This window comes from Cibotium barometz, chromosome 52, assembly GCF_041138505.1.
Source record: "Cibotium barometz isolate CiBa-2024 chromosome 52, ASM4113850v1, whole genome shotgun sequence".
Lineage (NCBI taxonomy): Eukaryota > Viridiplantae > Streptophyta > Polypodiopsida > Cyatheales > Cibotiaceae > Cibotium > Cibotium barometz.
The window spans coordinates 23021836-23042781 of NC_141097.1; the positions used below are offsets into that span (position 1 = coordinate 23021836).

At 43.6% G+C, this 20946-nt stretch overlaps 1 protein-coding gene across 2 annotated transcripts in view; it reads left to right on the plus strand.

Annotated features, from left to right (window-relative positions):
- Nucleotides 1-5833: 5833 nt before the first annotated feature.
- LOC147608967 (LYR motif-containing protein PHYPADRAFT_186863-like) overlaps nucleotides 5834-20946 on the plus strand; it is a 69460-nt gene continuing 54347 nt past the window's right edge. The window contains exons 1-2 of one of the 2 annotated variants that reach the window (XM_086788548.1): nucleotides 5970-6226; nucleotides 6584-6626. In XM_086788548.1, coding sequence (XP_086644674.1) covers nucleotides 6011-6226; nucleotides 6584-6626 — 259 coding nt within the window. In that variant the 5' untranslated portion in view covers nucleotides 5970-6010. Of the gene's footprint in view, nucleotides 6227-6583; nucleotides 6627-20946 lie in introns of both variants that reach the window. The other variant, XM_086788547.1, reaches the window with a different exon arrangement.

Below are 20946 nucleotides of genomic sequence, written 5' to 3' on the forward strand. Positions count from 1 at the left end.
CCATCCAAAGATATCTAAAAACTGAATTACCTCTCTCTAGAATATTTTCTCTCTGTAGGCCAAAACAGGTAGAAACAAGATCTTTTATTAATCTGAAAAGGGGATTGATTACAGGGGAAGAAATTGGACATCTTGAGGGGCTGGGGAGGAATCTTACATCCTCTCCTACTTGAAAAACGCGAGATATCCTCATCTCGCAAACTGGGGGTAATCCTGCATCAGTTCGGCTTCTTTCTCCCAGCAGGTGGCGTCTTCAAAAGGATAGAACGTCCATTTGACTAATAATTATCACAGAATTCTGTTCCTGAGAACCGTCTCTTGAACATCAAGGATTTCTTCAGGTTGGAGTTCCATCTGCCCTTGGGTTGAAGAAGTTAAGAGTTCATCTCTGTGAGATCCCCCTGTTCCCACCGAGCAACGGATTCGGGTACTAGCAGTGGAAGTAGCACTTCTCGCGCGGGATAGGGGTCCCACATTCAGGGCCTCGTCCACGAATATCCGGACAAGAGACTAATCCGTCGGATTTTCCAAAACCGGACTCGAAAAAACTTCCCTTACCCGGAAAGCACGGGCGATTCCACCAGGATAACTTTTTACTCTAACGTAGTCAAACCCTTACTGATCAAACAGATCCGACTGTATCTATAAAGATACTTGGTCAGATCAAGGAAGAAACTTGTACTTGGATCATTGGGATCAACGCTTTTTTCCCCATCAAGAGGCACAGCCGTTGATTCCTATCCATAGAACAATTACTATCCGGGATTTACTTTATCTATCGTAGTAACAGAATTTGAGTCTCGATTTACGGATCCATCAGTCCAGCCTAACCCCATCCGATCCCATGGGTTAGCCAACCGCCCAACCACTGTAGTGATGGGATCCAATTAAGAATTTGGTTAGGTTTTGTCTCGGGTACCAAGGAAAAGAGTTCCAAGGCCCCCTAGCCGGAAGTTCATGCAAAAATAAAACTAGTCACACCACTTACACACCCAATATGAAATTGCCTTTTCACAAATTCAACCAGTTTTAAAACAATCCTTTAATAAAACCATAGTATCATTGATCACCATCTTCCAATTTATCCAATTGATTCTTAATTTTCCATCATTCCTTCATCAGAGTATCTATGACATCATTGGCAACTAGAACGCTCACCACCTGTCCACTCAGGGGCCGTTTCAATAGTTCCTAGCCCATAATACTCGGCAATATAATCACTTATCAAGATGGACTCTCGTTGAAGATCAGCAAGATCAACCAACAGATCCATATAAAGAGCCATGGACTCATCCATTGAAGACCAGCAAGGTCAATCAACCAGATCCATGCCCGATTTCAAAAAATAACTCTTACTCCTTATTCCAATATCTTCCTCGACGCACGCGTGGGTATCCTAGGCGACCCAGAGCCCGAGCACCGTATGGTCTGCACCCTCTAGGATCCTTCGCAGGTGACCTAGCGCTTCACTCATAGGCCGCTTCCTTGGCCCCTCATCCACCGTACTGGAAGCTCACCATTTTAATCGCACCGAGGCTGGTCAAGACCTCGGCCGACCTTGCTACGTGAGATGTCCTCCATTGACTCTCCGCCAGCAGTTGCAACTTTATCAGTTAGGTCTCCACGACCTTAATCACAAGACGGTCAAAATGCTTTCCCAGCATTCTTGACATAAAATAGTCATTTACAAACAGCATTTACAAACAGTTTACAAATACAGTCTCTATATTAACTCTCATTTTTCCACATTATCCCTCAGCAATCCACATTACTTATTCCACATTCCATTTATATGTGTACTCATCCCATCACATCATATTCCATCTCATCACTTTAGATTCCTTCACATCACATATCATATATTCACATCCATACATATATCCACATCCACATGCACATTCACATCCATACATCCACATCTACATCCATACATCTATTTTCACATCACATCACACATCCACATCTACATCCATACATCTATTTTCACATCCACATCTACATGCACATTCATGCATCCTCATCCATACATCCACATCTACATGCACATTCACATCCATACATCCACATCTATATGCGTACATTCACATCTACATGCATACATCCACATCTCTATGCATACATCCAATCCACATCTCCATGCATACATCCACATCCACATTCACACTCACATCCATACACCTACATCTACATGCATACATCCACATCTCCATGCATACATCCACATCCACATTCACATTCATACATCTACGTCTCCATGCATACATCCACATTCACATTCACATCCATACATCTACGTCTACATGCATACATCCACCTCCACATTCACATCCACATTTATACATCTACATCTACATGCATACATCCACATCTCCATTCACATCCACATCTATACATCTACATCTACATGCATACATCTACATCTCCAATCACATCCACATCTATACATCTACATCTACATGCATACATCCACATCTCCATGCATACATCCACATCCACATTCACACTCACATCCATACATCTACATCTACATGCAAACATCCACATCTCCATGCATAATAAAATTCTTTTAATTAATCTAGGATGATAGTTCCTAGAATATGGTAGGAAATCCTCTTTTCATGCTTTGAATGAAATTATTTTATGTGTATATTTTTATAAAATTTTGCCATAGCTCCGCTACTATAACTAATAAATCTCAATTATTTTAAAAGATAGGTTATCTTTAAGGGAATGATTAGATCTTTCTATGCATAGAAATTAAATTTAATAAGAATAACACTTTTATAATAAAAAATTTCCATTATGCATCTTTCTATGCATAGAAATTAAATTTAATAAGAATAACACTTTTATAATTATAAAAATTTCTTTTATGCATCTTTCCATGCATAAATATTAATTTTTTATAAGAATAACGCTTTTATAATAAAAAAATTTCCTTTATACATCTTTCTATGCATAAAAATCAATTTTAAATACGAATAACACTTTTGTAAATAAAAAACTTTCTTTATGCATCTTTCTATGCATAAAAATCAAATTTAATGAGAATAACACTTTTATAATACAAAAATTTCCATTATGCATCTTTCTATGCATAGAAATCAATTTTTATAATTAATATCAGTGATATCCATGCATATTTATAGGTGAATATGCACATGGAGTAATTAGAATATTTCTTTTAGATGCAAAAATGGTGGGAATTACTCTTTTGGAATAATATAAAAACAAACTGTCTTTTTCACAAAATTCTGGAAAATTTTGCCATAACCTCCTTTGTATGGCTGACCATTTCTCATTTTTATGATTCTTTATTTAACTTAAATTAACCCAAATTAGAATTATAGAACTCTAATCTACACAATTTCCTAAATTCAAGAGAGTAAACAATAAGAAGAGTTTAATTAATCCCTTAGTTAATCTTTCTAAGATTGAGAAAGGTTGGAATGTAAAGAAGAGAAGGGGGTGGCCTTTTTATCAAAGGCATAGCATTTGAATTTAATTTAAACATTTGCAAAGCATAAAAATTAAGAAAACCATAGATTTTTCATTAAACAAGTAAGAAAATTAGCTTACATGGAGCTTGTAAGCTCTCCTTTAACTTGAGGGATTGAGGGTTCTACTCTTGTTTGAAGCAAGAGTGGCCACCAATTCACTTTGGAGAGGATTAGGCCAAAAACAATTGAATTATTAAAGAAATTCAATGTAGATGGCTCAGGGCAGGAGTAGAGTAACAATGCATAAACACCATTAAGTTTTTACAAAGGGGGAGGCTTCTATTTATAGGAAAAAGTGAGCCTCTAACCAAGCAAACTGATTCTAGAATTTTCTAGATCAGTTGGTCAATTTTTGACCATTTTTGGTTCAGTTCAGTTCGAATTGGGGGTAATGATGAGAAAAAAGGCACCTACTTCATGAGGGGAGATCCCCACTCTGAGGTGTCAAAATTCAGTTTTTTTATTGTTTTCTTTGGTCCTTAGTCCACTCTTCATCTTATGTGAGCATTTACTCATTTTTTGGGGGGTTTTTCTTTTGTTCTTCAATTTATCTCCTCCCTACATTTGGATTAATCTTATTGGTCCATAGGAACCTTAATTGGACCATAATCCAAAATTTTCAAAAAATCTTGACCCTTAGGCTAAGGTCTGTGTATGGTAATGTAATCTTGTAACAGTCGGGCATAACAGCCTAAAGGCATCTTGTAAAAGTGCAGACGAAAGGGGATAGAAGGAGGGGAAGAAAGAGACAACAGGAGGCATCTTGTTGTATCTTTTGTATTTGAATTAAGAGAGAAGAACATTGTCTCCTTCTCTGTGTCATTTATGCTTATGCTGTCTGAGAGAGAGAGAGAGAGAGAGAGAGAGAGAGAGAGAGAGAGAGAGAGAGTGTTGTCTGCAGTATCTTTGGTGTAGAACTGTAGTACAGAGCGAATCTATGGGCACTAGGCATTAACGGATCCTCAGCTGGACTAATTTCGTCTTGCCAATCGGATCGACCCCTAACACTCCATCTCCCCAAAACCTACACCAAGTGTTCTAGTAGCTTCGTGGCTCAACACGAGAATTCAAACCTTGCCCTCACGTGGTCTTGACACATCTCATGTGCTACACATGCTAACACATGAGATTTTTCTCATGCAAAAGCTGGGCAGAGCTAACCGAAGGACAATTTTCAATTTTGGATAAGCTAAGTGATGAGAGGAGAGGAGGTGGGCGGAGAAGGAAATAGCCACAACAAACCAAATAGGTCAAAGTGGGTCAAAATGCCAATGGCTCTACTTGTCTAGTGCATATTTCAGGTAACAATCGGTACATCCTTCTCCTAAATATATGTGGGAATATGTATCTTGCATAGATGTGTGAAGTATCTTTTTCTATGAATGTAGGACGAATTAAAAAAGAAGATGTCTTTACATTGTAGCTCTTAAATGTTTTAGTGAAGGTGCCTAATGTGGATGATAATGTGCCCTTAAATCCATAGTGGCATGGAGATGGTCTTTTTTATCCCAATTGATGGCATGCACCTATGTGGCCACCCAACAGATGGCATGCACCTATGTGGCCTCTTTGTTTTCTTGCTAAAATTTGAAGTCTTCAAGGGGCATCAAAGCCCTTCAAACCTTCTAAAGAAGGCCTCTTAGAAAATAGGGTTACAAAAGAAGGCCTCTTAGAAAATAGGGTTACAAAAGAAGGCCACTATTTTAAATATTTCTCTCTATTTTACATTACATGTAAACATACATATTTAGTTAATTTTTGAAGGTCAAACTATGGCCTTCAAAATGAAGGTTAGGGTGGGCCTTCAAATTTCAGCCTTGCAATTTGCTACTTGCACTTGTTCAAGGATTCTATGTATGGGTGTCAAGTCTTCATATACAAAGAGAGTGATTTCCTTTAGAGGTGGAGGACAACCATATGGGTCTCTCCTTTTGACTATGAGTGGTTTGCCTTTTTCCCCACTTGCTAGATATTTTCATTTCATGGCTCTATTGTTCCTTGAATCGCTTTACTGATTTTCTTTTGAATTAAGAGTTTTTATTTCGGCGATTACCTTTTGAGTAAAAGACTCTTAAGAGCTTTTGTTTGTGGTTTGTTTGTCGGTACATCAAGGTGGGTAAGTTTGCCCATTGGGCACTAGCTCTCATCAGTGTTCGAAAAATACATATTTTTTAACCAATCAAAATAAGGATAACTCTTAAATCTATCCGGTTCGTTGCTTCTCAAATCTCTACTATGTTTTATAACTAAAATACATGAAAAACCATTCCCTAAAATAAGGGCTACTTAAAATCTCAGCTAGTTTTTCTTAATTCCGGCCGGTACACATACACTAGAATGCCGTGATTTTCGAGCATTGGCTCTCATGCCTCCCAAAGTGAAGATACCGAGTTTGAATCAACCAAAAGGGCATCTGATTTAGTATCCAATCTTGAAAAAAGTAAATATAAAAAATTGGGGTTCTAATGAGGGAGAGGGAGAGAGCCAGGAAGGGTTAGTTCGAAGTTTTAATGGGACTTGGAGATCTCCCCATGGCCATGAAGCCTTCTTTGAGGGCGTATGCAGCAGTGCTGCGGCTGGTTCGTCTGCTGCCCCCCGAGACCCGATCCTACTACTCCAGGTTTGCTAGAGAGAACTTCGCCACCTACAGCGACGAGGTCGACCCTTCCACCATCGCCAACCTTCTCAACCGCGCCTACGAACACTCCTGCTGGGTCCTTTCCAAGGTACACACTTCCTCCACTCTAAACCCTAAAATTATACTCACACGCCAAATCGTACGTGCATCACGGAACCTCTTAGAAGGACATACACATCTGTGCCCGTCTGCATTGAACCCTAACCCTACACCCACTTATCTCAGAAACTCTAACCCTGAAGAAAGCACAAATCCCAATTCTTTAACCCTAGCGATGCAAAGATATCTGTCAAGGAAAGAGTAAGTATAGATCTGTCCATGCCCGCCCATGCCATGTCTTACTGTAACCCTAACCATTGACTCATCTGCCCATAGAAACCCTCCTAATCCTAACCAACAATAACTGAAGGGGTGCTTTCTTTCCAATTTTTTGTTTTGTTTATAGTATGGAGTGGACAAAGCCGCAGCCGAGAACCTGAAGCAGATCTGTAAGTGATATACCACTGTGTTTAGCCAGTGTAGAAAAGTTCTGTGTTAATAACTGCACTTTTTGTTTGTTTGATCTTGTGGTCTTTTGTGTATAGAGAGACCACATGGAACTATTGCTTGGTTTGATCTGCGGCAGATGGTAGTCCTTTGCAAGGCCTTTATAGAAGATAATTGTGCGGATATTTACTACTCTTTTACAAAAGGAATGGCCTCTGCAAGCTCTCTTGTGAGAGTGCTTGATGATAGAATGTTCTGGCAGACACCTTTTTAATGCTGCCAGTGCCTTATCTACATGTAATAATAGCTTCTTTCTCCAGGTAGAATTGTTCCCATGTTGTTTGGTGAGGGTCTTCTTGGTGATGGTTGTCCAAGATATAGTGGATAGATGAGGAGGGGTGGAGGATATCTTCACTTTTCTTTGCTTGTTTTGATATTTTCTTATGCATGGATGCATAGTCAATGGAAAAAGTGTAACATATGCAATGAGTAACAAGGTGACGTGAATAAAAGTAAGAGGGTACCAAGTGTCATGTGCACAGTGTGTATCTACCGTGTGCTACATGCACGCAAGACTAGCTTCGAGGTTTGGGGAAGCTTGGAGCTAGGCAGGCTGATTTTGGCGAGCTTAGTTAGGGATAAACTAACAGGCGGGCACCCAAGTATGGACGCCCGATGACCGGCCAAGAGCCTATAAAAGGGTGGCCAAGGTTAGTCATTAGTGATATAGAGTCTCGTGAGATTTGTGAGAGCTCTATGGTCTGGAGCCTGGATCTAGTGCAGACGTGCACTTGCTTTACGCAGCCGAGGCCGGCGGCAATCTTAAGGCTCGCGAGGGTAGCTTCGTGGCGGTATGGGACGTCGCGAGGTAGAGATTGGTTGGTACGTCAACCTAGTTAGCTCAGTTCGTGGCTTGGTGGGGACAGCCAAGTCTGTGGGCTTGCCCACGGCTGTCATGGATGGGTGGTGTGTCAAGCCTGCACCCCCTTCTTGTTTATTTATTTGTTTGCAGGTTAGGAGCGTTCTACGAGGAGATCCTTTGGGTTTTGATAGTGGTATCAGAGCGTGCCTCGTGAACGAGCAATTCGGTAGGTAGAGAAGATGAGGTCGAAGAAAGGTATGTGTGCAAGAGCTTGCTGTTTTGTTTATGCATACTGTTGTTTTTTCAGATAGTATGTGCTTTTTCATCAAAGAATCCGTGATGGAGAAGGTGATCTAGTAGGGTTGATTTGTTTTGCAAGAAGGCTAGATTTGTTGTTTGTGCAGTCGCATGAACGGTTGTGAGAGAGAGAGGAAAAAAAAAGCATGTTCGCTTTTGGGTTGAGAGAGAGAGAGAGAGAGAGAGAGAGAGAGAGAGAGAGAGAGAAGGTCGCGACTGTTGTATGTGCAGGGTGGGTGCAGCTGGCCGGGTCTTGCACACGGGTAGTGGGCGCAGTTCGTATAGGCGGGCATCACTAGATGCATAGGCGGCGCAGGCGCACAGCGTTGAAAGACAAACTGTCGGCAGTCCAATCGCAGTCAGTCGTATGCAGGCGGCCAAACACGTGCGTAGGCAGCAGTAGTTTATAGGCATATACTCGCAGTCCGACGGGTGGCAGGAAGGAGGCGATGGTTTTAGCGAAAAAGCAACGGAGCGTGGGTTTTCTTTTTCTCATGCTTTCGTTTTTTTTCTAGACCTTAGTAAAAGAGTTTAAAGCTCCTAATGTTTAAAGGTGTTTTTTTTAAAAAGAAAATAGAATATATATATATATATATATGTATATAAAAACACAAAAGCAAAAGCTCAAGTTGCTTTTGGGGAAGATTATATAAACCCCTTAAGTGGGCTTCTTGCCACACATCTCTCAAGTTTTCAAGCTCTCAAGCTCTCTCAAGTTCTCTCACACTTTTCTTGTGCTAGATCGAATTTTCTTTCCACTTGTCCTCTTCAAGATGTCGACCAAAGACTCCAAGTTGGAGTCCCTTGTCGAACGCGAAGGCTTGCCGGCTACTTATGTTGATCTTTTTGATGATTATGTGTCAAAATCAGATTTCCAAGAGTTTAAAGTAGCTCTTGAAGCTTCTTCTTCGGAACCTCAGGCACAAATCGCCGCCCAGATGCAGGCCTTGCAGAACTCCATCTCTCCCTTGACCACTACTGTATCTACTCTTTCGGGTATGGATACCTTGGCCTCTGCTTTAGGTCCCAACATTACTCCGGAACAGTTCGGGGACAAGCAAAAGTAGCGTACCAAGGAGATCGTGGACATTTGGCTACATAAGGGCACGTCCATTTTCAGTTTCATCCATATGATGATGAAAAAAAGATCCAGTTAGCAGCAGGTTTCCTCTCAGGCAAAAAGGAACTCAACCTTGAGCCAACGACTTGGGCACAATTTGAAGACGTCTTCAAGAAGAAATTCCTCAAGAAAGAGGATGATTATGATGATGTTGCCCGGTTTACCACTTTGACCATGACCTCGCAGCACCTCACTTATGAGGTCTACCTCGAGAAGTTTAGGGACTTGCAGATGAAAGCTACAAAGATGAATCCCACTACTCTTTTGGGGTTCTTCGTAGCCGGTTTACTAGACTCATACCGTTTACAGGTTAAAAATAACAAATGCAAAACATTAGACGAAGCCATTCATTTAGCTTGTATCTATGATGATACAATGGTCTCTTCCAAGTCTAAATCCGTTACCAAGTAGGGGAACTAGCATAAAAGAAAGTTCTCCGCACCTATGGCTAACACGACTGAAGGAAAGTCTTCGGACCAACCTTCGAAGAATTCTAGTTCGACATCAACGAAGAAGAAACGACTCCTTAAGGCTTTGAATCTCAAGAAGGAGGGACGTTGTTTTATCTGTGAAGAAAAAGGGGACATGCGTAATGAGTGTCCGAAACAAAAGGGTGCAAAGACCAACGCAGGACCCAAGACAAAGGTAGCTAACCAGTTGTCTTTGACAGGTACGTCAGTTACTGTACTTTCTCGCCCTAGTACATGTTCTGATTGTCTGTTCAACTCTAAAGTTTTTGGCTTGCATGATCTTCTCCGAGTTTATGGAGAAGTGAATGGCCATAGAATCCACATTCTTCTAGACCCTGGCAGCTCACACAATTTTGTTAACTATAAACTTGTGCAGTAAATTGAGTCTTGATACGACACCCAGCGATCATACCTATGAGGTACGCCTACGTGCGGGAAGGCAAGTATGGGATCGAAAGGTGGAGATGCTACCAATCCGGATTCAGGACTACAAAGATACTCTGGAATGCTATGTTATGCACCTAGAACGTGTAGACTTGTTATTAGGGATTGAGTGGTTTAAGACTCTTCAAGTCCAGATAGATTAAGTTCAGATAGATTGGTTTAGTCATATTTTGTCTTTTCAGCATAGGAACACCCAGTATAGTATTTTAGGTGATTGTATACATCCCTCTTAGGGTCCTCTTGTAAATACAGTTGATTTTGGAAATATAATGGATTCTTCTTTGTATATCGCTTTTCATTGTATATTGATTCCACTTTCTTCATTTCTCATACCTTCTATGGATGTCAATGAATTAAGTGTATTTGAAAGCAAAGAATTACAGAAGATACTTGATTCGTTTCAAGATGTATTTCCTAAGGAAGTACCATCGGGTTTACCACCTGAAAGGGCAGTAAATCATCGTATTGACTTGATACTTGGTGCCCATCCTGTCAATATTCCACCTTAGAGGATGAGCCAAGCTGAGGAAGATGAGTTGTCTAAACAACTTAAAGATTATTTGAGGATGGGCCTAATCTGCCTAAGTCAATCACCTTGGGGTGCACCTGTGTTTTTTTTTTTTCCCCCGAGAAAAGATCCTTTCATTAGTTATAAAAAGATGCCCATAGGGCTACAAAAGATCCTCTCCTACTCGCAAGAAAAACAGAGCAGTGGACAAAGCAAGGCAGCTCGGGAGACTCTCCCTAGGTGCTGAAAAGTACAAGCATCAGTACAAAGAACTGAGGGGCTAAATCATACAATAGGCGGGGGGAAAAGCCAAACAGGTGGCCTGTAATGCCAACGGGGGGACCCCGCGTGTAGAGTATAGAAGGGGTCGCTGCGCCAGGTGGTGTGGAAGGCCTGGCGCCGCAAGATCGCCTCATCCGAGTCACCCCGGATGCGGTCATACTGTCCTCGCAGGGTGTGGATCAACTCCTGCGAAATCCCCCGTACAGTCTCTGCTGCCTGGTGGCTCCAATCTCCCCTCAAAGGCCGTGAAACATCGGGCCCTCCAGGTGAACCAGATGGTGAGGCTGCTGAGGAGCTCCCATCGTAGATCCCTCTCTTGTGTCCAGCTGGCGGACGAGAAATCCGGTGAATGAACAAGGCGAGGCTGGCCCCTAATGAATCTGATGGCTTGGCTGTCCTGCTCCGTCTCATAGCCCATAGCAGGCCCTGACGAAGTCGACCAAGCAGCGGCACCCCACGTATACAAACCCTCTGGAGAGAGGGGCCAGAATACGCAGCATCCGCAGCCAAATCTGCTGTGCCTGAGGGCAATCCCAAAGGCAATGTCTCTGTGTCTCCATAGGGTGGCCGCATCGGACGCAGGCCGTCGGAAGACCGCTGTAGACAAGCCAAGTGCCAACTGCTGATCCCCTATGGGCGACCAGCCACTGAAAAGTCGAGATCCTGCGGGCCTGTCGACTAGCCCAGAGCCGGGCCCAAAAATCCTCCAGGAACTTCTGTGAAAGTCCCCGTAGCCGCTAATGCCCCGCTGCAGCTGGAGAGACCATCCTCCTCGCCGTCAAAATATGCCGCCCCAGCCGAACAGTATATTGGAAAAAGGTGATCTCTGTGGCCTCAAGGGCTGCATGAGGATCATGCCACTCGTACTCACCAGGGTCCCACTGTAGCCGGGGCAAGGGGCGCGCTGCATATGCCCATATGCGCCAATCCGAGAGCACATCTGCAGGGTCTGGGTCAATATGCCACTTCCGAGAAGCGGCGGCCACTACCCGTATCCTCTGAAAGGTGCACTCTGCAACCAAAGGCGACTCCACCTGAAACCGGCCTCTGATAGAAAACCAGAGTGCGGTAAGAGCTAACACCCGTCCACTTGTAGTCTAGATGATAAACAAAACACAGATTGGAGCTAAAGTGCCCAAATCTGAAAACACAACGACACCTGTTGGCCCCAAAGCTTGGCGCCCCTTGCGGTATTTCTTTATTCCATTAAAATAATATGTATGGCTGAGTACAACACAAAAACCAGCCAAGAGTTTACACCTGTAGTCCAATCTGACTGCCCACAAATCCTTCTCAGCACAGAGGATCTATGCACACAGATCTGTGTCCTCAAGCAACACACTGTGCCTCCCTCTGATCAGCCAAGTTCACAAAGCAGGCCAGCCATGGGCATACATCTGGCATAACTCAAGAGCATGATACATCTTCTCAGCTCAAACATACATGTGCTGTTCAATCCCTGTCTTAATCCCTTGTCAATCTGCCATACTCCTCCTCTCACAAGGAGCCAGATAACACATACCTGTAGCAGACATCAAGCAACAGAAAGAGAGATAGATGAACAGAGTCAAGGCTTACCAAGTTCAGCTCGTGAAACAGCTCTTGAGGAAGCAACAGCACCAATCTGTGCCTGCAGGCACTTGAATCCACAATCCTGCTTCACACGTGTGCTTGCACTTGCCTGTATCCTCCTCCTGATGCTCACTCCTATGCTGTCCTTGTAAAGTACAGATCTGAAAATCAGCACAGTACCCGTCTGTACCACCTCGGGATACGTGCCAGGCGTTGTACTTGCATAAACAGCCTGCTGTCCACTTCTGTACCAGCCTGAATCAGCATACACAGGTCTGTCCAGCACCTGTCTGCACCACCTGCAGCACTGTACTTGCTGTACCTGACTGCCCGTACACTGTACGGCAGTCGTACAGTAGGATTTGGGCTGGAAAACAGTCTGTACTGCCTGTACAGAGCTTCTGCGCAGCCACCAGCAGCTGTCCTGTGCGCCGCCAGCAACAGAGGAGAAAGAGAGAGAGAGAGAGAGTGCCCTGTTCTGGCCGTACAGTGCTGTACGGCTGGTTCCTTCAGAAAAACAGCAACAATCTGCAGCAAAACAGCCGCCTTCTCCCTTCTCTTGAGCTTTTCCACGATTGAACACAAGCGCATGAAGGGAGCTCCACTTTTGCTACACGACTCCCCAAAAAGGGAAGAGAGAGAGTGAAGAGAGAGAAAACTCCTTTCCAATTTAATCCCTAGGGCCCCAACTTAATAAGTTCCTAGGACCACTAAGGCCTAGGGGCAAACTTCAATAATCATTCAAACTTAATGTTTTAATGTTCCCCCTTCACACCTAGGGATGTCCACACATCTTAAACACTGTCCGGGCACCCCCCATGTGAATCATAAAATATTCTGACTCTGCAACCACCATGCCCACACTTGTCCTGCTCCATTTTCACAGGGCCATGACACCACCTCCACTCTCTGAAGTCTGCCCTCATCCTGAATCTCATAGTAGAGGCAACTGCCATCCTCAGTGCAAGCTCTGACTGCAATCAGGATCTCCAACTGTGTAAAGGCTCCCATCCACCGTGGGGCCACTAGCTCGAGAGGCATAAACCACTCCTCTGTGAGTGCCTCCTGAATGTCATCCCTCATAATCAACCCCCCTCTGAAGTGACTCAGCGTCTCCACCTGTATCTCCTCTGGGAGACTGCAAAAGGCCTGCCAGTCTCCAAAGCTAGGTGTTGGGCCTGCCGCCAAAGGTCCCCAGGCTAGACGAGGCCGAGAACCCAGCATATGACCCTACATGATTAAGACTTAATTAACAAACATAAGACAAATGTTGATAGAAAGATTGAGATGAGATGTTTGCATTGAGACAGGGGCCTTTCTTAAATAGAGGCCGAAAGGGTACAAATGAAGAGACACATCCCTGGGAAGGGGAGTGGCCCTTGAGTCAATGGTTATGTCCTTTGGACTTAGGGGTATGCCTTTTAATGAATAGACATGTCCTTTGATAGTGACCCATGTGTAAGGGTGTGACCCTTCACAGGTGTCCTTTCAGTTAATAAGGGAATTAAGGAGAGATTAAGAGAGTTAGTCACAATCGTGACATTCCCTCCCACTTAAAATAAGACTCCGGCTGAGAAGAGATGGTTGTCTTTGAAAGAATTCCCGAAGAAGTTCTGGATATTCCTGTAAGTCTTCATCACTTTGCCAAGTAGAGTCAGAATCATCAAGATCTCTCCATTTAACTAAAAATTCTGTAGTGAGTTTATGTCTTGTTTCTTTCTGTCTGACATCAAGAATTATCTCTGGAATTAAGAGTATGTGTTCATCTTCGATTTCTGGAACATAATCCAAATGATCTAAAACTGGAGAATCACCGTCCACATACTTCTTAAGCCAAGAAATGTGGAAAGTTGGATGAATTCTACCCCAAGAAGGTGGTAACTCCAACTTATAACTGAGAGATGAGTTCTTCTTAATAATATGAAAGGGTCCATAATATCTTGGATGAAGCTTTGGGAAAACTGATTTCACTGTCTTGTATCGATGAGGGGCAATATATAATAATACCAAGTCTCCTTCTTGAAATTCAATGTGACGACGACGCTTATTAGCTGTGCGTTGATATTGCTCTTGGACGCTGATCATCTTATCCTTAATCTGTAATAGAATATCTTGCATTTCTTGAATGAGGTGATCTGCTAAGGCCACTTTATGTTGAAGAACAAAGTTGGCAGGAATAAGGGGAGTATGGCCATAAGCTGCTTGAAAAGGTGTCATTCCAATAGCTGAATGATAAGAATTGTTATAAGCAAATTCTACCAACGGTAAATATTCTTCCCATGAAGCTAATCGAGACTGAACATAATGTCGCAGCATTTCTTCCAGAATCTGATTAACTCGTTTCGTTTGGCCATCTGTCTGAGGATGATAAGCAGAGCTAAAGAGTAAATTTGTACCAAGAGAATATCGAAGTCCAGAAATGTCCTGTAAACTTTGGATCTCGATCCGAAACGATAGATTTTGGCAATCCGTGAAGTTTGAAGATATACTGTATAAACAATACTGCAATATCTGAAGCTTGGGCTGCTTTCTTGCACGGGATGAAATGTGCCATTTTAGAAAATCTATCAACCACCACAAGAATCTGTGTATTGCCTTTAGAAGAACGTGGCAATGAAGTGATAAAATCCATACTAACACCTTCCCAGTGTTCATTGGGAACTGGAAGTGGTTGAAGAAGACCAGCTGGAACTTGTTTGCTAGCTTTCATACGTTGGCACGAGAGACACGTTGTGACAAACTTAATAACATCTTGCTTCATTTGAGGCCAGTATGTAGGTGTCAAAAGACGATAAGTCTTGTTGATGCCTGGGTGTGCAGCATAAGTGACCTCGTGATGTTCTTTCACCTATACTCTTCGAACATGAGTATCATGAGGTACACAAATACGGTCCTGATAATATAATAAATCATCCACGATTGTATATGCGCCATAAATCTTTAAGTCGGAAGGAGTTGCATTCTGAGAATTGAGAATTCGAAATGCATTTCCAAAATCACGATCTGTTGAATAACAGTCCTTGAAACTTTGAGGTATATCCATTTCAACTGTAGAAATAGCCAAGACCGAAGCTGACAGCATACGACTGAGGGCATCCGCAACCACATTGGTAAGACCAGGAACATACTCAATTGTCATATGAAAATTGGCTAAGAATTCGACCCAACGTGCTTGCCTAGCATTCATAACTGGCTGCGTGAAGATATATTTCAAAGAATGATGATCTGTTTTCACCACTGAATCTGCACCAAGGAGATAATGTTTCCATGCTCGATAGGCATGAACAATAGCTAAAAATTCCTTGTCATATACCGGGTATCTTCCTTGAATTGCAGAGTGCTTATGATTGTCAAACGCAATAGCACATCCTTGTTGCATTAAGACGGCACCAGTGGCAATATCAGAAGCATCCGTGTAAACATCAAAGGGGAGAGTAGGGTCTGGAATAGCCATGACAGGAGTTGTTGTCAAAGCTGTCTTTAAATTTTCAAAAGCTTCTGTTGCGGCTTCAGTCCATTGGAATGCAGGAGCGGACTTTAAAAGTTCAGTGAGAGGAGCAGCTATTTCGGAAAATCGATGAACCTTTGTGTGATAGAAGTTGGCAAGTCCCAAAAAAGAACGAACATCATGGATGTTTGTGGGAGTTGGCCAATTGACAATAACCTGTATTTTCTTTGGATCCACGGAAATTCCGTCTGCTGAAACAACATGTCCAAGGTATTCCAAGGATGTCTTGAAAAATTCACTTTTGCCTGGATTAATATAAAGAGCATTGTCTTGAAGCACCTGGAAAACGATCTTAAGATGTGCCTTGTGTTCTTCCATATTGCGACTGAACACCAGGATGTCGTCAAGATAAATAATGACGAACTTGTCCAAAAAAGGACGAAAAAGATCGTTTATCAGACTCATAAATGTTGCAGGGGCATTGGTTAACCCGAATGGCATGACCAGGTACTCATAATGACCATATTTTGTGCGAAAAGCTGTCTTATATTTATCACCTTCGCGAATGCGAATTTGATGATATCTAGACTTAAGATCAATTTTGGAGAAGACCTTTGCATGGAGCAATTGATCAAACAATTCATCAATGCGTGGAGGAGGATACTTATTCTTGATAGTTAACTTATTAAGGGCACGATAGTCGATGCAAAGACGCATAGACTTATCCTTCTTTTTCACCAAAAGCACTGGAGCTCCAAAAGGGCTTTTACTTGGTCGAATATGTCCTTTCTCCAAAAGCTCAGTAAGTTGTCGCTGTATCTCTTGAGATTCCGTAAAAGAAACTCGATATGGAGCACGAGTAGGTGGAGCACTGCCAGGAAGAATATCAATAGCATGGTCGATTGGTCGACGAGGTGGGAGGACCGCAGGAAGCTCCTGAGGAAAAAGATCCAAGTATGGAGCAAAGAAAGGTTGCCTGAGATACATCACCTTTGTATCTATGTCCTCGGGAGGGTCGTTTGCTGAATAGACCATTAAAAGTGCTGAGGAACAACCACTCTTGCGGACCCACCGTTTCACTTGAAGAGCTGAAAGGGTTGGTGTAGAAGGTTGGTCTCTGATTCCTTCGAGAGCCACAAGCATATCATTTTGAGCAGATTGTATAGAATGGTTCCGGAAACTGATCAGGGGATCATATTGATACAACCATTCTTGACCAAGGATCATATCATAATGTGCCAAATTCATGACTTGGAAATCCAATTTGTCACGATAGTGTTGAATTCGAAAGGAGAGATGTTTGACAATGGTGTTACACGAGGATGTGGAACCATCGGTAAGCTCTACTTCATAAACAACATTACTTGGAGAAGTCCGAATCTTCAATCTCTGAGTCAAGGTGGTTCCCACAAAATTATGAGAACACCCACTATCAATGAGCACCTGAATAGGGTGACTGGAAATAGAACCTTGAAGAACCAAAACTTGAGTAGACCGCTGAGGCAACGGTGAAGAGGCAGGTTGTGCTGTAGCAGTAGCGGTGATTACTGAAGCATGAGCAATAGCATGGTGATTAAGTGCACGCTTTCCTTTGTCAGCAACTAGGGGTTTCTTCGCAGAAATGGGGGGTTCAGCATTAGAATTCTGTCGATGAGTTGGTCTTTTGGGGCACTCAAACCAACGATGAGGTCCATTACAAATTGTGCATAATCCTGTCTTTTGTTGATCCCGTCCAGAAGGAACAGTAGAAGGACGAGGATTGCGAGATTGGTCACGTCGTTGGTCGTGTCCACGATCTGAACTGCGTGGTTGGAAGGAGTTAGGACGTCGGAACCGAAAAGAGGACGATCCTTCCGATCGGCGAGGTTGTTGAGAATTATTCCATTGAGGATTAGGCCGGGAGTTAGAAGAGCCAGATGACTCTCTGCGACTGTCTCGGCTCATACGAGATCCACTGGCTTTTTGAAAGTCATTAGTTCGACCGGAAGAGGTCGAATTTCGAGAATTAATGTCTGCAACACGCTCGGCATATCGTATGGCATCGGCAAGATCGACAGGGTTATATTTCTGGACATCGGCACGCAGTGTGGGATTAAGCCCTTCAACGAAGGCATGAAGTTCGTCCGCTGGGGACAAAGAATCAATCTCCAGTATCAAGTTGGTGAACTGGGAGATATAAGAGGCCAAGGAACCAGTTTGGTCCAAATGGCGTAAGCGTGAAACCGATCCCGTCAAGTGGGAAAGACTCCGTTGGACATCCACACGCTTAATAGCACAACTTTAAAACCACAAATATGAAATGGACAACTTAAAATAACTTGAACTTTAAATGAACAGAAATGGAAAGATGGACACCAGCACTGGGGCCGGAACGGGCCGACCCCCCCCTCAATATATGATATATTTATTGGGAGTATTTAAAGAATACAATGCTCCATGGGTTCTGAGAACCAGATAATGTCCATGTACATATGAAAACAATACCAAACAAATAGCTCGAACTTCGATGTAGAAGCTCGAAGCAGATCGACCACTAGTGTGGTCCAATCGCTACGGTCCTGTGCTTTCACTGGACTCCGCGGAGAGCGCCACACTGGTGTTCCGAGACCACGCACAGACAGGCGCTCTCGTACTAACGCCTGGCTCTCCCGATCTCAGCACCTTTGGACCGAGGTTCGCCCATATAGCTTGGACAACCCGGCACCGAACGGGTGTAGGCCGAGCGGGACGAATCTTTTACCAGATTTAAACATATAATACTTTACTCAAATCTGAAAATCACTTACTTGAATATGGTTGATAGAAAACCAAAACTTGCGGAATGATGAAGTCTTCCAGGTGATGCGGAGTCTCCTTGTAGAACACCAATGGAGATAGGATGTACCACCTTGTAAGAGAAAACAAGCAGCACCTATTTGCCAATTTACTGCCGCCTGTAAGAGCATGTAAAAGGGTTTTGGCTGCAGCCTGTAGTGTAGAAGATAGGGCAGCCTATTAGTAGCCGCCTGTGCGAACAGCCACAGCAATGCCTTGGTGAAGGTGGCCCACGTCTGAGAGCAGTGGAGGAGAGGCAGCGCAGCCTGTAGGAGCAGCCGCCTGAAGAAGCAGCAATACAACAGCCACCGGGTAGAGGAGGGAGAAGTAGCCGTACAGCAGAGAAATTGCAGCCAGCCGCCAGGGGAGTGAGAGAGACAGTCGCCTGTAGGTGTGGTTGCAGCCAGCCTGTAGAGGGGCAAGCGCAGCCAGTGCAGCAGCAAGCTCAGTCGCTTGTAGATGGGCAGGTGCAGCAGCGGCAGCAGAGCGAACAGCCGTGTAGAGTGGTTTGCCCGAGTACAAGCGCAGCCTGAGGAGCATGCTTGGCTGCAGCCAGTCCACAATCGCCTCCAAGAAAGGAAGCGCAGGTTGGTGAAATAAGCGCCTGAAGGAAGCGATGGATTTTCCACGCTTGAAGGGGTAAACCTTTTTAATAAAATTTAATGTGTAGTTAACTCTTGATATCCACGCATGCATGAAGGTGGGGGAGTTTGGGTAGGTGCCCTTGCCCACCCCCACACTCACTTAAATGGGGCTCCCCACCTTGGCCCCAAAGTGGGTGCCCAAAGTGGTGCCCACATTTAAATGAATGTGAACACTTCACCTTATAAATCAAAGGGTTAGAATTTAAAACATTAAAACAACATGTACCATATACTTACCACCTGTTCACATGCACTGAAACTCGTCAGAATACAGGGCAGACTTCACGACTCACTGGCAGGCGTCCCCGCTCAGTAAGTAACACGTCAGGCAGGCAAACACACAAATACATGTCATGCGAAAACAGTTTCAAACATGCAAAATATGTGTGCATGTGCAAAAAGTAACATGGACATATCTCCCGTTCATGGAACAAGTACAAAATATCTGTCGGCACAAAACTGGCACGACATAAAAACATAAAAACCTGGTCTTCCTATGGAGTGACAGTCCCATAGGTAAGACACAGTTCCAGGCACGAGTTTCCCTATGGTGTGACAGTCCCATAGGTAAAACACGGCACGAATACTGGCTCTTCCATGGCGTGACAGTCCCATGGATCGAACACAGTCCAGGTCATACACGGGTGGCACTGATCTGGCTCCCGTCCATACGACACCATCCTGCTAACACACGGGTGGCACCAGTCTGGCTCCCGTCCATGTCAGCAAAATACTGGCCTCTTCACATGAGACACCGGCCTGGCCTCAAGTGAACGAGACGCAAAAACTAGGAATGGACCAAATGGTCGGCCAATTGGTGACATCCCCCCGGGCTTCTAAAGAGTTGACCTCAACTTAAAAGCCTCAAGATATGTCTGCAACAATTGCGGATAATCTGCAAAATAATCCTCATTTACCCATTTGGCATCAATAGGCAAATAATTCTTAAACTTCACAAGGTATCTCCTGGAAAGCTTTCCTGCAGGTAGCTTTCTCTCCTTGTGAAAAACAATCTGTTCTGGCTGGAGGATCTCCTCAAGCTCTTCAATCTCTGGCGGATCTTCTGTGACAGGCTCATCAGGATCTGGCCCCACATATTTCCGAAATAGACTCACATGAAAAGCATTGTGAATCTTCCAATGACTAGGTAAAGCAAGCCTGTAGGACACTTCATTGATTTTGTGAATCACCTTGAAGGGTCCATAATAGCGAGGAGAAAGCTTAGGATATGATCCTTCTCGTCCTGGCCTCTTCCGAAGCCTAGCCTTCTCAAATTTGAGCAATACCCAATCACCTTCTTTGACTTCCATGTCCCTTCTATGCTTGTCAGCAGCCATTTTATGCTTATCCTGAGATCTTGCAATGGCTGTCCGCACCTGACCAAAGGCAACATCCAAGTCACGAACATATTCATCAGCTGCAAAAATCTCATCCTTGGTACGAAGGATGGGTGGCAAGACCACTCTGCCATAAATAATCTCAAACGGAGCCTTTCCTGTGGAAGCATGGATCGTATTGTTGTAGGCAAACTCAACAAGTGGAAGATACTTCTCCCATGCACTCTTTTGATCTGCCACATAACACTTCAACAAATCCAACACGGCTGAATTTGCAGCTTCACTTTGGCCATCCGTTTGGGGATGATAAGCTGATGAAAACTCAAGCTTAGTACCCATATTATCAAATAGAGCCCTCCAAAATAGGCTTGTAGTCCTGGGATCTCTATCCCCAACAATGGATTTAGGCATACCATGATGCTTGAAAATATTAGCAAGAAAAAGCTTTACCATATGATCAGTTTTGATGGTTTTCTTGACGGGCAAGAAGTGAGCTTGCTTGCTAAACCTGTCCACAATAGTCC